The following is a 17,844-nucleotide window of genomic DNA, read 5'->3' as shown; positions in this document are numbered from 1 at the left end:
GTTGTATCATAGAGACTGCTTACAGAAAGACTGTTAATTGCGTTTAAACCTATTCATAAAATAATTGTATTCATAATCTGGTTTTTATACATTGGGCAAGAGAAGGAAAGTGTGCATTTGGGAATGGGACCGATTGCATGGGACGGTAGCTCAGAGCCATCTAGCTGTGAATCCAACTACTGATCAGGATGTTACAAACGTCTGACTTGCTGTGTGCACTTAACTGCAATGTTTTTGTTTGTTTGGGGGGGGGGGGGTGTTTGGGAGTTGCAGGGAAATAGGTTATATTAACAATAGTTGTTTCTTTGTGCAACACATAATGTGTAAAAAAAAAAAAACAACATATTTGGAACATGTGAAAAATAATACAAACTCACTTGCATTAATCTGCAAGTAAATCAAATGGCATGATAAACCCCTGATCAAACTCATGTTGTTTTAACTACAAAGTTTAATATCTTGATTAGGATTTATCGTACATTACAGCACTATGTGAAAAAAATGTTTACACAAATACAAGTATTCCATTTAATCACACTTACTTTTTGTTGGCTGTTTTTCTGTATTTAAAATTGTTATTTTTAAAGATGGCTTCACTCATGCTAAAACACTGTATTTAAGTTTGCAGTGCAGAGGTTAGTTACTGTGATCTTGGTGTTTTGCATTTTATTTTGAATACTTAAAATAATTCCAAATAACTGTATATACAAACACAGTATATTTTTAACACGCTTTTGTGATTTTTTTTTCTTGTTGATTTTGCAATGCCAACACGACAGCAAATATGAACTCAAAAGTAAAAATAGACACCTTCTGTTCCAATTGGTTTGTGCAAATACTTCCTTAAAGCCAGGCGGGTCAAATGGTTTGCCAAGTTCTACCCTGCGCCAGGCACTACTCAAATTCCCACTGAGAACAGCATGAATGCCCTTGTCCTTGTCCCTTCTATAAACAAAACTGCACATGGGGATTAAAATAATCAATCTGGACAATGCAGGTAAAGAATGAGAGAATAGAATCAGGTATTTGCTAAAAACTCTCAAGCTAAAATGTAACTTCATACTGTAACAGCATGAATCACATTACTCACAATTTGGAGTGTGTCAAGACAAACGTCTGAAAGTGGGAGCGAAACATTCATAATAAACAGCTATAATAAATGTATTATTTTTTATTTGTTTCAAAGCCAGTGGAGTGCCATTTGATTTTAATTTCTTAAATTATTGAACCTCACAACTGGAACAGTCTACCGGAGACCCTCAAAGCCCCACCACCAGTCCTTTCAAAACTAAAGCTGTCTCACATTTTAATGTGGTCTGTAACTGTTACATACGACTATAACATATATTATCTTCAACTGCTCATGCAATGTCTTTAAATATAATGTATAATCTCTGTTAATTTAATGTAGGCATGTATTCTCATCATAACTCTGTGCGCAGGGCATACTTGAAAACGAGACAAAACTCTCAATGTATTACTTCCTGGGAAAACATTTTATGAATAAATATTAACATACTCCAAATCATGAGTAATGTCATTAATGAAATTAGAGTATGAAGTTGCATTGCAGCTCAAGAGTTTTGAGCAAATACTTGATTCTAGTCTCTCATTCTATTCTCCCAGCGGATTTGAAGTGTTGTGGAAAGTTTGTGCATCTCTACACTTCAACCATTTTCACAAAGCGCAAAAAACAGAGAGAAGTACAAATATATATTTTATACAGCAATAGTGTAATAAAAAAGGCAGCATGTGTAACAATTATCTGTGCTGTGGCAGGTTTTCATCTACTTCGCCTGGTGAAGCTTTAGACTGAGGCCCCTGTGCCGGCGCTGCACGCGCGCCTATCAGGCTGCCGGCGCGTGCATCCGAGATCCCCGGTCTGCAGTGAGCTGCAGGGGGAAAGATGGGGTGGGCGTGACGGGGGCGTGGCAGAGTGTGTGGCCATGATGTCACCCGGCAGGTTCGCCCGCATTGGCTGAACTGCCGGGGGGCGTGGCCAGCTCTCTGTCGCAAGTTGTGCACACAGATTTCCTGTCTTCAGAGAAATCTGGTCACGCAGCGAGGCGAGCAATGTAGTTAGTGTGCCCAGCCCCATTGAGGAGCAGCTCTCGTCCCTGCTGCGCCTGTCATATCGGGCGCTGCAGCAGGCAGCAGAGACTCAGCCTTACACTCCCTGCAGCAAAATACTGTAGATGCAATCCCACACACTACAGTTAATTGTTTTTGCGTGTGATTTTTTTCAATTGCACTATTGCTATATAAAATATATATATTTTAATTATCTCCGTTCCTTTTAACTTTGCAAAAATGACTGAAGAGTAAAAATGGGGGAATTTCCCACCACACTTCAAATTCAATCAAAAACGCTTTCTTGACTAATTTTGATTTTTTTGGGGGGAACTCAAAAAGAAAAAAACCTGCCTTAAAAAACCCCCGAAAATATGATGCGTTATTTGAATAACAAAAAGTTTGAACGACCGCCTGTGGGTTTGCAAGGGAATAGAAACGTTAGACCGAAAGTTTGCAGTCTAATCTTTGACACATCCACACATTAATATTGAAGAGCCCTGTATAATAACCTATACATTAGATGTTCTAAAAAGTATATTTTTCATCATTTGATACTCGGTGTGCCTATATAGTACATTACACCATCATGTTGGCATTTAAATGCAAGCTGTGTTTGGGCACATATCCATATATATGGGAGATGATCAGGAGGGGAGGGGGGTCTTTCTGATGCCTCAGGACGAGAGGCTTCCTTTCAGTTATTTGCTCACACATGTAGTATGGTCCCAATAAATCAGCCACCCACACAAATGCAGTTAATTGCAAATATTGAGTAGTTATACCTAGAAGTGTGGCCAAGCTGAGAAAACACCCACATAAATCATAATTTCATTCATTACCTGTGCAAATCTGAGAAATTGGATTTGACATACTTGAGTGATATCATTTAGATATAGAAAATGAGCCGGTTGCTAGCTCAAGGAGCCGCGCTGTATGTATAACAGTCAGCAATGAATATATTTATTTATTTGCTCCACTGACAGAAATGGGCGCTATATGAGGGATACTAGGGTAGCCTCCAGGGGAAAGGGCATCAGCAGCATCACAAATAAAATGCAGCTGAAGTATACGCACAAAGGTCCAAAGAGAAGCTTGTATATGGCGTGGAGTGTACTATTTACTCACGATCAGTCGCCATGTCCCTTATCCTTGTGGCCACATGTTAGCAGTGAAGCTGAGCGTTTCTGTCGGCGTCTTGTCCAATCCTGGGATAGCAGCAGAGTGAAGGAGGATCGGTATGATGTCAGGTCCAGACGTCATACCGATCCTCCTTCACTCTGCTGATATCATTTAGACTCTGGGTTTTAAAACCTTTACAAGAACCAAAAAATAGATTTGCTGACTAGCTACATTAAAGTTTAAACTAAACCTAAAGCAACAAGTGGTAATCAAATCAGATTGCAACATTTCATGGTTAGAGACTTAACGCTATGAAACCCGTTTATGCGTTTGCTAGAACTTCTTGTTTAGCTCTAAACCTGTAGATCAATCCTATGAAATATATAAGCTGGCATAGAAATCCACCAAAATGCTAATGTAGGCAGAGCATTTATTACAGGATTTACTTTGTTGTAAGTGGTATGTAGCAGGGTACCCTCCCTTGCCTCCTCCCTGACAGTGGTCCCGTCGCATGGGAGGGGTTAGTGAGCTGTGTTGGCCATGTTGTGGTTGGCGCAGCCACATACATATGTACTATGTGTAAGGCAGCAGACATCTTGAGGTTGGCACTGCAGGAAGAGTTGATCCTGTCATTCAGGATTTCCTCTGCAGACTGGAGCCGGCAAAGGGAGAGGTAGTGGCCAGAAAGCTTGTCAAGCCCCCTGGACTAGGCCACACCCATTTCTCCTAAGCCCCAGATAGTATGCCCTACATCAAGCATGTCAAACTCAAAGGCTAACACGGGCCAAATAAACAAGGTTTAGGTGGGCCGCAAAAAAACAAAAACTTACATTTTCATAGAAATGTAGGTTTATTTAGAAAAGTACAGTATAAAAACAAAACGATAATATTAATATTTTCTACTTGACACTTGACATCTCTGACTCTCTCTCTCTCTCTGACTGACTGACACTCTCTCTCTGACAGACACTCTCACTCTCTCTCTCTGACAGACACTCTCACTCTCTCTCTCTGACAGACACACTCTCACTCTCTCTCTCTGACAGACACTCTCACTCTCTCTCTCTGACAGACACTCTCACTCTCTCTCTGACAGACACACTCTCACTCTCTCTATCTGACAGACACTCTCACTCTCTGACAGACACTCACTCTCTCTCTGACAGACACTCTCACTCTCTCTCTGACATACACTCTCACTCTCTCTCTGACAGACACTCTCACTCTCTCTCTCTGACAGACACTCTCTCTCTCAGACAGACACTCTCACTCTCTCTCTCAGACAGACTCTCACTCTCTCTCTCAGACAGACACTCACTCTCTCTCTCAGACAGACACTCTCACTCTCAGACAGACACTCACTCTCTCTCTCTCAGACACAGACAGACACTCTCTCAGACAGACACTCTCTCACACACTCACTCTCAGACACTCTCACACTCAGATACACTCACACACACTCAGACAGACACACAGATCTCCATCTGCACGTGCAGCTCACACAGAGATTTGACAGGGGGGAGGGGGGCTGCTGTGAAGACCTACCCCTGTCCGTGGGATCTCCACTAAACTCTCTGCACCTTATGGAGGGGGGCGGCCATGCTCTCTCTGCACAGAGGGGAGTGGTGCTGTGATCGCAACTATGCTGTTATGCTAACACCCGGCCGGCATCTGCAGCATATCTCTCTGCACGAGGGGGAGGAGGGGGGCCCGTGATCGCAGACACACACACACACAAAATCGGAACGGGGGAGGAAATCGGAGCAGGAGGGCAAGGGGGAAGCAAGGCAGGCATGGAGCAGTAGTCACCTGACTTGCTCCATGCAGCAGGAAGAGGCGAGCAGCAGGAAGAGGCGGGCCTCACTATGCAAGCGCGGATAGAGCTGGCTCCGGGCCAAATGGGCCAAATTTTTTTTCTGGCAGCGTGCCAACACGTGCCAGCCAATCGGGAGAGGGGGGAGGTTTTTTTTTTTTGCCTTAGCAGATAGCGCGCGCAGCATGAGTTAATATTGGCGAGCTGGGCCTATGTTCATTGTGGGCCGCAAGTTTGACATGCTTGCCCTACATGGTAGTGGATATATTGTAGGGCCGGCCCATAATAAGGGACTCGCCCCTGAGTATACAGACGACTCAGCAGAGAAGACGGAACCGCACCGTACGATTCCCCAGGCATGGCAGAATCGCTCACAGTGCTAGCAGACGTAAGGCAAGAAGGGGATTGTGTTGGGGGCCCTACATTATGGGGACCACGCGTGCCACCTTTCTACAAATCCCCTGGTGTACTCGAGTAGCCAGGAAGGTACCACCACGTGCATCAACACCACAATGGGAGGGTAGCACGGTGCTCACATATATCTGGGTGGGACTTTTTGGATGGACCATTGGGTTTTAGGTGCCATGGGCACCATCAGTACTTTTGGGGAAGTTATTGTGATTGTGTATAATGCATTGCTGAGACTATGGGACCATAGTAAATAGGGTGTATATATTTTGTTGTGTTTATTGGAAGGTATACCGGTTACCGTGAGGGGGAATCCCACCAACGTAGGGATCCTCACAGGTGGAGGCGCTGCACCAGCCACCCCCAGGCGCGAAGGCTTAGGCCTCTTGTGATCCTAACAGGTAGCACCATAACATGCATATCTCCCTGAGAGGAGGAAGGGGTGTTACAAGTAAAATATAGAAAACGCAAAATGGGGAAGTAAATGTGCACTCTCCGGACTCTGGAGCAGGCAGTGAGTGCTTCAGGTACATGCCCAGCGCCAAAAGGCACAATCAGCAAAAAGCTAAAATCTCCCTCAGATGAAAGAAATGAGCAGCACTCCAAGGGACTTGTACCAAAATAGACGGTCCAAGTTGGGGATCAAAATGTTGATTCCATCTTAACACTATTTTGTACAAGTCCTATGGAGTGCTGCTCATTCCCTTCATCTGAAGGAGATATGAACGTTAAAATATAGAAAATGGACACCGGAAAAAAAATTGCTTTTGGATTTGAAAACCAAGTCAATGATTTATTACATTTTCAGCAAACAACTTACCAAAAAAAAAAACCTCTTTGAATGTACAGATATCATTTTTTCATTCTGGACTTGCATGAATGTTCATCTGTACTAAAAACGTTCCACAACGCTTTACAACATACAAAGCTAATGCGGTCTGTAATTAATACTGTGTGATAAAGAACAGGATCAACTACGTTAAGTGTGACACTAACATTTAAAAAGCTGCAAAATTCTGCGTGGGGCCCAAGGACAAGCTCAGGAGCGCTTTCAGCTCAGTATATTGGCGTTTTCTTCATCATGGACGTCTTTGAGGGATGGTGGTACAAGGGTGATTACAACAAAAACAAACCATATTTTAAAATGAATAAAGGGCACACATTTTCTTTCCAGACTATATATATATATATATATATATAACTTAAAACATGCAATGTCTAGTAGGCCATCAATGTCTCTTACAGCTAATTGTTTAAAAAAGGGTAAACTGGCACAAATGCATGGAAAATCTAATATATATTGAATCTGTAATTTGAGACATTGTTGCATTAGAAAGCGTGAAGGAAAATAAATAAAATAACAGACCATCACATTACATGGAAGACATGTATTGCTCAGAACACTTCAACTGTGTTTGTGTTAATGTGTTCATATTTATAAAGGCAGGGTGCTCAACTCGAGCCCTCCCAACAGCTCAGGTGGCTCAAAGGCTTAGTTGAAGCAGGTACTGATAAAGTCACCTACGCTGAAGCTGGGATATCCTGACCTGTTGAGGGTCTTTTGATGACTGGAGTTGAGTAGCCCAGATTTATATTAAAAAAAAAAAAAGAAGGGGTACACTGGCTAGAAACCCAGATTGCATCATGGTTAACTCTGGTACCAGGCAACCATCATTAGTCACAACTTATTTTGGGAGCTGTTACTTGGTAGATTGTGTGACGATAGATAAACTCATAGTGGGGCAAATTTAACTACAGGCAGTCCTCGGTTATCCGACACAATGCGTTACTCAAAATGGCGTTGGATAGCGAAACACGTTTTCCCATAGGAACACTGTTTAAATGAAAGGTTCTGTTCCTGAAGGCATTTTTAATGCTAAAATACACAAAATATTTAACGCAGACAATAAGATATGCAGCACACACAAATTATATATTATATACACAAACAACTTTGCAGAGCGTCGTATAAGCCGTTTTGGCGCTGTAAAAATTAACATTGGTATGCATTGCATAGCGTTGGATAAGCCATTCGTTGTAAAACGAAGCGTTGTAAAACGAGGACTGCCTGTAGTTTTAATAAAATGACTACACAGAAAAAGAAACTTAGTGGGTGCATGAGTCCGTTTTTATTGACATGTTTCTACAACATAGCTTCCTGAAATCAACTACATTTTAGCTAAACCAAAACCATCATTTGTTTCAGAACAAAAAGGCCCTTATAGTTTGCAGTTTTCTAAATAATGGTAAAAAAAGGTCTCACCTGGTCAGCACACATTTGTATACAAAGATGACTATACTATTGGTAACTTCTAGCAACAATTGGTTAAGAAGTTATGCACATATTTAAATAGGTTTAAAGAAGCAGTAGACACAATTACAAATATTCCTTGAGTGACACTTTACATTCAGGAAAAGCTGAAATACAGAACTAAAGACAACTACATCATGTAAGCCAAAGCGATTAAAAGAATTACCCAAAGTAGAAAACAACTGAAGCCTTAAGTTGTACATTAAAATTTCAGCTATTTAAGTAAAAATAATTTTGTAATCTGAGGGCAAATAGTAAATAAAATTGAGACTTCGGGCTTTAATACTTATTCCTAATACTTACCTTAGCAATGCCACTGAAGTTTACATTTCTTTTTTGATCTAATAGGACTATACAGAACTTTTTTTCTTTTTTGGCTGCCAGAAAATACTTATTCTATGCATTTAAGCCGTGTTGCAAAAAGGCAGAATCCTATGCGTATTCATTATTTAGAAGCAAACATTCATATTTAATTCTTTGAACTAATTTTAGAAACATGTTAAAAAAAAAAAATATCAAATTAACTCCCATTAAAGTATAATTTATAGCAAGGCTTTAAAAAAATAATAAAAAGTAAAACCATCTTACTGCAATGAAAGCCTAGATAAATGCAACATTAGTTTGCTATTTAAAAAAAATAAAAAAAATGTAACAAGCACTTTAGAAAACCATGAATGTTTCATTGTATTATGTCTCACAATGCTACTTTTAAATGGAAGATTCACTCCAGTTGTAGCGGAGGAATCACAGATATGCACCCCGTTACCATTAATAGTTCTTCTGTACCACTGCTGATCAAATAAGACAGGAAGTTAGCTTTTGTTTTATTTGAATGAGCCTCATGCAATACACTGGGGTAAGCCACTGCTCCTAAAAGCTATTATTTCTTTTTGGAAGTTGTAGAGCGGGAGCCCGAGTGAGAGGATCCAGATGACGACCTTCGGCGTCTGCAAAACAGAAATTACAACGTTTGCAATTGACGGAGAGATAAAAATGAAGGGAACAATAAAAGTGTAACAACATGTCTACCATAGAGCATGTGGGAAAAAAAAACAAAAAAAGGACTATTTTGTTTTTGCATTTCATCCATATTCAAAGACCATTTGTCCCATAGCAAAGTTATAGAAGGTGCAATCCGATTAATAAACCTGGTTACACTCCGTACAATGACTTAAAGGCTGAAGAGCTCTGCAGATATCTACTTTTATATGGATGTAACAATACTAGGTTATAGGAGTAAGTGTTAAACAAAAAAAAACCTGTCACATTTATTTTGCCTTCATTGCCCAAAACGTTTGTTGGGACAGTTTGTAAACAAAACCGGAGAAAACGACAACTGTGCTTCTTCCATTTAAAAAACAAAACAGAATTCCCCCTTCTAATTCTACAGTAACCCAAACCTTTCGGGTGACCGTGATCTTGTTCTCCTTTTTTTGCGGTCGCCACCAGATGAGGATCTAGAGCGATTTCTCTTCTTGCCCTTCTCGGGAGATGAAGGTGGAGAGCTGTGGTAAGATCTTTTTCGTGGAGAAGACCCCTTTTGGGATCTGGAGCTGGATCTTGGAGTAAAAATGAATGTAATTTATTGCATGCAACTTGTGAATATCACAAAAAACTTTCATGTCACAGTAACAAAAAAAAAAGTCTGTTTGGCAACAAGGATTGTTATTCTACAAACAGATCTTTCACGGCAAAAAAAAATAATATATATATATAAAAAAAAGTTCATGTACTTTTTTTGACGATTAAAAGTGCAAGACAGCAATGTTTTCCCCCCGCACACAAAAAATGGAAAATAAAAAGTATAATAAATTACTTGCATGTGGATTAAAATATGACGACAAATTGTGTGCGGTCATCAAAACCAGAATGCAGAAACCAGTATTTAAAGATAATACAATTTGTAGTCAATAAGGAAGTGGAATTGTTATTTTGATGTCGTCTCGTACAGCTGTATAACTTTTTGCATTCATACTGCATATGGCCCACAAACATTACCGATCAACTATAAATGCATTCTAACACAAGATTATTGTTACCAATTTTCATGCAATAGCTAATTATAGTGTGCAAATGACACCTGGTTTTAAATGTGTAACATGTTTATTAATGAAATGTTGAGTTATAGCAGAGTAAGACAAATTGAAACTGGTGGGATATTTCCTTTTGATAAACCTACCTGTCCCTTTAAATCTCTCCATTGGTCTTAATGAAACAGGTCACATTTTTAAAAACTGACATTACCTCTCTAATCACTTAATTTGGATGCCCATACAACACTATATTTTGTTTCATTGCTTGGATATAGTTTACAATGTTTTAGCTGATTATTTCCCTTTAGCCCACATGAAGGAAATCATTTATTAAAAACAAAGGAAGAGTTAAAAATTACACATTTAGATATTTGTAAAAACACAAAAGTTGACATACATTTTTTTTTAAACGCACCCAAAAAAAACCCCCATCAGTGCAATCAGTTTGACAATATAATATCCATTAAAGACTAAGGAGCATACAAACTTCTTTAAATTGCACTTCTCAGACATCAACAATGCTCTACTGAACATAATTATAGGTACTACTCCATATTTGAGAAAAATACTCAGTTAGTCTTTAAGAAAATAATGATACTATTTTCAAGTGTTCAAGCCCAACGTGGTCCTGGAAAACACGCTCTCTCTCTGCGGCAGAGAGTGGTACCCCTATTCACCTTGATTTCGACCCACGAATTCTAGATTTGTCTCTTGAACGGGAACGAGATCTGGAACTGGAAGAGCTTCTCGACCTGGATATGAAACAACACGGGGCATTTTTTTCCAGTACTACTATTCAATACGAAATTTGTGGTTAATCTTACAAATCACACATTTAACTCACTGCTCCCTGCGGTTCTCTCTGGTGTATAAAGTTCTAATTAAGTCTATATGCCTAGTTTCATTAACTATAAATATGTCCATGCTATACATTGTAAATCTGATAAAGTAATGTTGCCATGCTTCCTTAAGTAGAACAGAATGACAGACACGTTACCTTTTTATTACTACCTTATACTTAAAGAAGCTTAGCAACATCGCTTGAAACTAGGACGGACAACTCTACCATGGTATCACTGATCAGTTACAGCTAATCTACATCCAAGTATATAAAGGTTGTTGCCAGTTTGGATTAAATTTAAAAAAAAAAGACTAAATACTGAACCTATAGTTCTAGAAGTGCACATTGCAATGTGTGCTTTATATGCATACAATATAAAGCCTATTGCTGCTGTAGCTAGGGCGACCAAATGTATAGCACTGAAGTATACAAATAGTTAGGCATAAAAAGTTAAAATGAGCAATACAGTATAGGAAAAAGAACCAAGAAATAGGCACGTCTACAGCTAAAGGAAGTATCTAATCCAGCGATCTGTTACGGATCCAGTACAGTGATCTGTTACTGTGCTAACTGGAGAGGTTCATATTGACCATCATATTACGCAACACAGTTGGCCTTTCTAAATAGCGTAATTGTAAAATACATTGTTAAAATGGACCAGGAACCATTGTATTAAATTGCATACTGGACAAAAACATTTAAACCACAGTCCAGAAAATTCTACATTAAAAAAAAATAAAAGGGACTTGTATCAGGTATTGATAAATAGCACACAGTTTAGTTCTTAATTAGCCATTCCTAATTTGCACCAGAAATCTTTGCAAGTGACACAGACACTGAATGGGAGAAATCTAGTTGAAATTAAATAAGATTCAAAACTGATAGCATAGTATGGATGCATACAAAGATACAATTCGGAAAAACAGCCGTGAGCAATGTAATCCACTATTGTTTGTATCAAACAATATTGCAATGTGTGTTTACACGAGCTTCACATTTCCTGCGAAGCTATGCTGCAGTCACATTTAATGTTTACATTTAATGCAGTTAAAAAAAAATAATATATATTCCTTAAAACATACTATACGTATACGATTTCAGCAAGACAGACAATTAACGGCTAATCAGGTAACATTATCCAATTAATAACTACACATTAATATCATCAGTTAGATGATTTAAAAATAAAAAGCTAGTGTGGCAAGTTATAGGTTACAAAATGTTATCAATATCATGCTCTTAAAAATAATATATATCTTTACTACAAGAATTGCAAATGCAGAACTTGAACTAATAAATAGTAGTGCTGAGTATGAATTACAGTGACAAAAAAGCTTTGAGGTTAAAGAAAACTAGAACATTAATAGATAATAATGTATATAAAAAGTAAATAAGAAAGTTAAGTAGATACTGACATTTTGCCTCGCTTTACCCTTGACCTGTACCCGTTTACCTGGACCTAGACCTTGAGCTGGTGTGGGAAGATGAGCGTGAAGAGCGGGATTTAGATCTACTGCTACGTGTAGGTTTCTTATTTTTACTATCATCTTCCTCTTCGCTTCCGTCAAGATTATATTTTGATAGATCCCCATCTTCCTCTTCATCCTCATCCTAAAAAAGAAGTAACATTCAAGACCGTTCCCCAAATATTTATGGTGACAATAGCCCTTTTTTTCTCCCTTGTGCATGTTTGGAATGAAAGTCTGAAGGATTCGCTTATTTTACAGATATCGCCACATTAGATATTCCTACTGAAGGGGTCACACAGCAGGTTTAAGGGGACAGAAAAACCGCAGTCTGTGCCAATCACCACTATTGTTGCATGTTATTGTCCTTTCAAAAGCGGTTTTTATTTTTTTAATCTAAAGCTCTGTTTAGGAGATAAGCGCTTTAAGTATTACGAGTCTGAGGGGATAAAATAAAGCGCTCCTCAGAGCCCCGTGCAGTTTAAAAATGACGTTCCTAACCGCGCACGAACGCACTGTGCTTCTGGGGGGGGGGGGGGGGGCAGGGAGAGGGGGATTGCCGCTTTATGACCCATAAGCAGCCTCCTGCCAGACACCTTCCAATGCTGGAAGGCGTTTTTCAGCACATTCAAGTCAAATGGCTGAAAGGTGTCATCAGGTGCCTTAAAGAGTGCTTAGCAAACATGGCCCTCAATATTGTCTTAATATTTGATTACCAAAGGAAGGTGCTGAAGAAACCTCATCATTGGGTTGAGAGAAAATGGGATGCTTGCAGTCTGCACTGTTTTAAATACTGGACCACTTATTTATACGTTTGTAAATAAGTTTATTTTCTTTAAAAAATTAAATTTCCGTTTGTATTTAGCTATAAAGCATATGATCCCTTTCGATCTGTAATTATCCATACTACATTGAGAAAGGAAAAAAATACATCCTTCCCTTCCATATTGTCAATTACAGTCATAGAACTTTACAATATCATTCCAAAATATTCAAGTATAAATCAACATGAATCAACATGAAGGATATTTATTCATCGTTCAAAGTAAAATAAAAATGCCTTAAATTAAAACTAAATTTAGAAGTGTGTCAAGCTACGATTTCATAGACAGGAGTAAAGAAAACATTGAAATGATATATCTTACATCATCCAGTTTGTACTTGGACAGATCTCCCTCTTCTTCCTCCTCTTCAGATTCCTTGTCTTCAGTCGACGCCATCGGCGGCGGCGGGGGCTTTACGACGGTTTTGGAACTAGATGGCCTGCCACGGTATTTTTTCTTTTTTCGCCCAAACTAATATGGAAAGGGAGGGGAAAAAATAAATTAAAAAAATTATCCAATTTCAACACAATATCAAAACATTAAACGAATTCACAGCAACTGAAGTGTTTAAATAAATCGAGAAGAAAACGTTTTAATCTACTACATGCATCTCTAGAATATCTCGCAGCCGATATCAGCACAAGAGGTGCCCAGAAATCACTTCTAGCAAGAGAGCAAAGCAGCAATTACATAGGAACACAATTCTACCGCAACCAAAGCATAAATGTGCTAAACTTCTAGTGCAATACTTTTATAAAACACTCTAAAAATAAAATCACATTTTCACTTTTCTTTTTGTGTTCTAGTCTAGACCCTTAGGCCGCATCCATACTGCGTGCGAGCGGCGCGGACAATAGGCCGAACCTCTACGAGGAAAGACATAGAGGGCGCAGTAGGTTTTTCGCGAGACAAAATAATTTGTTTCTGTCGCGCGACGGCCGGGTCAGCCAATGAGGGCGAACCGTTCACGGCCACGCCACCCCGTTGCTGTGGGCTACAGATAACTCGGCCGACAGGCATGCGACGCCATGCGTGCCCACTATATCCGAGACCTTAGGCTTGTTAAATACATCCTGTGTCACACTAAGCGGGCATTAAAAGTAACAATGGCACAGCTTTAATCCGATTTCTTTTTCTTTAATAAACCTGGTGCTGTGTCCCCCACCCCCAGTTCTGACCCAATTTTGCAGGTCTCTTTACTACATAATATTTGATATGTTGTTTGAAAATCTGATCTTCAAGTATTAAGTAGAAATAGCAGTGGCAGTCAAATTGCAATAGTGCAGAGTAAACAAATACTTCAGTATTAGTCCAAATATAAAAAGGCATCGCCTATCAATTGATACTATAAGACCTTCAAGTAGAAATAGTGGACAAATTACTCTCCGCAATTTCTCTCAAACTCATCCAATGAATAGAAGAGGAATTGCATTTTAGCACGGTAGGGTAAGCACTACTACAACGGAGAAGGATTAAAAGAAACCACTTACCTCATCATATTCTCCATCAGATTCTTCACGCTCAATGTATTCAACATTTTCACGTTCATTAAAACCTCCCCCATAACCTAAAAAACATAGTAGTATGTCTGAGAATCCTTGGGTTTCATCTATTCTGCAGGAATTTGTTTAGATACAATACATGAGGGTGTAAAACCTTGTAAATGTTAACATATGTTCAAAACATAAAAAAAAGGTGAATGTAAGCAACATTGAAGATACACAAAACAACCAGATTCCAAAAGAAAACTGAATACACAAAAGGGAACTCTGCCCTTGCAAGTGTATGTAACTTTTACAGTCAAAGGACAGACTCCAAAACTGAAGGACAAAAGAGTGGTCTATAGTGCTAAAGTTATTGCCTCTGAAGTTCCTTGCAATCTTGGGCAAGTAACTTGAAACTACAAAATAATTAAAAAAAACGCAACACAGATTGTTATAGCTATTGGGCAAGAACAAATATATCTGTATAGCATTGTGTACATGGCAAAGCTTTATATAATAAAAATATTAATAAAATGGAAGTGGTGGGCACCAAACATTTTAAAGATACCAAACACTAATTAAAGCAATATTTTTCAGATAGGGAAAGATTAAAACATATGAACATCATTTGGATATTTTCATGTACTTTTTTTTTTTTTAATCTTTAAAAAGATAAAGGTTTTCATATCGTAAAATCAGCATGTGCTATAACAAGAAGTTTCAATGTTTAACTGTACCTCCACATACTGGACAGAAAACGGCAAACTTCAGTCCATAAGGGCCACCAATAGGTCAGGTTTTCAGGATATCCTGGCTCCAGCACAGGTGGCTCAGGCATAATGACTGCCACATGTGCTGAAGCTGGGATACCCTTAAAACCTGACCTATTGGTGGCCTTAGAGGACTAGAGTTGTCCACCCTGGGCTACGCTATGGATTCAGTGATCGCTCTTGCCTAGCATAAAACATAATTAAAAAACTAAGGAAGGAATACTACCACACAATGTGTCCAAAATAGAACAACTATAACAACTTTGTAAAAATCAGAATATTTGTCTGAATTTCCTTAGGTCAATTATAATCTCCATTATAAATAATTATAATCTCCATTATAAATTAATCTATCACACGACTACCCTTACCTGTTCTTTCCTCCAGTTTAGCATACTTTGGTGTATTACACATGTTGCACTCGGATCTTCTGGCCCAATTCACATTTCCACAACTGATCAAAGAGAGGAGAAACAAAGCATTAGAAAGTGTACACGTGCAAAACAATAGAATCCTGTACATAGTACAAGAGAGAAATTAAAATGACTTACGTTTTGCACTGCCAGTCATTAGCACTGAACAATCCACGGCTCTTCTCCGCCAGGGTTTTCCCTATTTCTGTCCCACCAGCTTTCATCATTTTAGCTTCAGTGGTCTTTTCTAAAGAAGATTGTAGGGATATTGAGACTATAAATAGTTTAGTAATTACCACAACTCTTAAAAGATAAAAAACATTTACAAAATTAATACTAACTCAAAAGACACTTACCTCGACCACATCTGTTGCAGCTGGTCCTTCTAGCAAAGTTAACATTCCCACACCTACAGGAATAGATAAAATGATTGTTAGTAAAATGAATTTTTTTCTGTGCATGTGTAAAAGACAGAAAATGTAGATACTGTACAAGAATATATTCCTCTTCCATCACATGAAGGACTGTGAGCAATAAACACAGCTAAAACAAATGTAACCAATAAAACACACCCACAATGCCAACTGCTAGGCTGATCTGGACTATGTTGTAATGCTAACGCTTAAATGTTGCCATATTGGACAATCAATCTTATTTCTGGAATTTTACTCATCGCAACAGGCTGGATTCAATATCACCTGCCTGCATTATTTTCATCTCCATCTTCAGTTTGATCATAATAGTAACATATAGCCATGTGCGTACATTCCTGGAGTGATAACCTCACTGTTACTACAGTGTTTTTGTTTTTTTTAACCTTTTTGTGATTGATGAACCCTATAAATATATTGTGAAAGTCTGGGGAACCCCATCCGTCTCTAATAGCGCGTCTGAGATCAGATGCATTGTAAAGAACCCCAACCCTCTCTAATAGCGCGTCAGATCAGATACATTGTAAGGAACCCCGACCCTCTCTAATAGCGCGTCTGAGATCAGATGCATTGTAAGGAACCCCAACCCTCTCTAATAGCGCGTCAGATCAGATACATTGTAAGGAACCCCGACCCTCTCTAATAGCGTGTCTGAGATCAGATGCATTGTAAGGAACCCCAACCCTCTCTAATAGCGCGTCTGAGATCAGGCACAGTGTAAATTCTTTTGTATTTGTTACAATTTTCAAATGTTATGAAAAGGGGATGCCAAGGGTTCCTAGGAACCCCGGTTGAAAAACACTGTACTAGTATGTAAGGCATTGCACGAATATGATAAACTGGGTAACAAACTAGGTTTAGAGAAGCTGGATATAGATTTGATCAATATTATATCAGGTTTAATTCATCTGCAAGCATCAGCGGGTAAACACAAGAAAAATGGAGCAACGTTTCGGACCCCCCCCCCTCTCTCAAGTCCCTAGGGGAGAAAGGACCGGGAAGTCCGAAACCTTACTCAGGTTTTCTTGTGTTTACCCCCTGATGCTTGCAGATGAATTAAACCGGATATAATATTGATCAAATCTGGTGAGTGCTGCGGATTTTTCTTTTTATATACTGTATATAAAAAGACGTGAGATTTTGCAAACGATAATAAACAGTCTTCTCCGTCGGACTACCCCCTCCCATGCAGCTACTACAGCCCGTGCTGCGTGAGGCACTAAGGCCGCAGGCTGACCCTCCTCTGCCCGCCGCCATTATGTAGCGAGGCGCGGTCACTGCACCGGGGAATGGGGAGAGGGGTGCCATGCTTCGCGTGGCGCCGGTAGCAGCGGGGTCTCACTTTTTATCCGGGCAGATCCAGTCACCGTCGCTGACACGAAAATTCTTCGTCGACATGTTGGCAGCCACCGTCCTCTTCTCTGAGGAAGGACCCCGAGCTAAGGCGCCCACTGAGAAGCCTGCCCCTTTAATTACAACAGCAAAAAAAAAAAAGAGGGGAGGGCGGTTAATCTAGGTTTTCCTTTGAAGACAATCAATAACGAAGCGGTGATACTGTGATCGCGAGGGTCCAACGATATCTGTGGTTGTGTAATATAGGAAAGCTGAGCGGACACAGGCACTATCTGGGACAGCCCGTGTGGAAATGGATCAAGCCTCGCTCTGAGAATGTTGGCGGTATTACCGAGTGAGGTGGAGGCGTGGAACGCATAGAGGAGGCGAAGGAGGTGGCTGCGGCGCTGCTTTCAAACGCGCATGCGCACCAGGCTGCTTAAGTCGACTTGCTAAAAATAAATAAACAAACCTTTGCCTGTTTAAATTAATTATTTTTAATGGCGCATTCACACAAAAGGCATTG

At 39.5% G+C, this 17,844-nt stretch overlaps 1 protein-coding gene across 3 annotated transcripts; it reads right to left on the bottom strand.

Moving 5' to 3' along the window:
- Positions 1–7,519: 7,519 nt before the first annotated feature.
- ZRANB2 (zinc finger RANBP2-type containing 2) lies at positions 7,520–17,482 on the bottom strand. 3 transcript variants are annotated; one of them, XM_075615823.1, is made up of 10 exons: positions 17,329–17,482; positions 15,912–15,964; positions 15,694–15,829; positions 15,514–15,596; positions 14,379–14,455; positions 13,210–13,359; positions 12,052–12,209; positions 10,435–10,509; positions 9,125–9,283; positions 7,520–8,671 (listed from the first exon to the last, which is right to left on the bottom strand). In XM_075615823.1, the coding sequence occupies exons 1-10, from the start codon at positions 17,382–17,384 to the stop codon at positions 8,605–8,607; spliced, it is 1,014 nt and encodes a 337-aa protein (XP_075471938.1). In that variant the 5' UTR covers positions 17,385–17,482; the 3' UTR covers positions 7,520–8,604. The 3 variants fall into 3 exon arrangements, with proteins under 3 accessions (XP_075471938.1, XP_075471941.1, XP_075471940.1); XM_075615826.1 differs by having other exon boundaries at positions 15,694–15,802; positions 17,329–17,480; XM_075615825.1 differs by lacking the exon at positions 7,520–8,671 and having other exon boundaries at positions 8,679–9,283.
- Between the last annotated feature and the right edge of the window lie 362 nt (positions 17,483–17,844).

Source organism: Ascaphus truei, chromosome 10 (genome assembly GCF_040206685.1).
Source record: "Ascaphus truei isolate aAscTru1 chromosome 10, aAscTru1.hap1, whole genome shotgun sequence".
NCBI lineage: Eukaryota > Metazoa > Chordata > Amphibia > Anura > Ascaphidae > Ascaphus > Ascaphus truei.
The sequence above is the reverse complement of the archived record's forward strand: the minus strand, read 5'-3'. Positions and strand labels throughout refer to the sequence as shown.

What these genes read in the sequence shown, in the direction of transcription:
- ZRANB2 (XM_075615823.1), bottom strand. Translation starts at nt 17,384, where the DNA reads ATGTCGACGAAGAATTTTCGTGTCAGCGACGGTGACTGGATCTGCCCG. An exon ending in CTGCAACAGATGTGGTCGAG is followed by an intron (nt 15,830 to 15,911) that starts GTAAGTGTCTTT and finishes AACTATTTATAG; the next exon opens with TCTCAATATCCCTACAATCT. An exon ending in CTGATGGAGAATATGATGAG is followed by an intron (nt 13,360 to 14,378) that starts GTAAGTGGTTTC and finishes TTTCCATATTAG; the next exon opens with TTTGGGCGAAAAAAGAAAAA.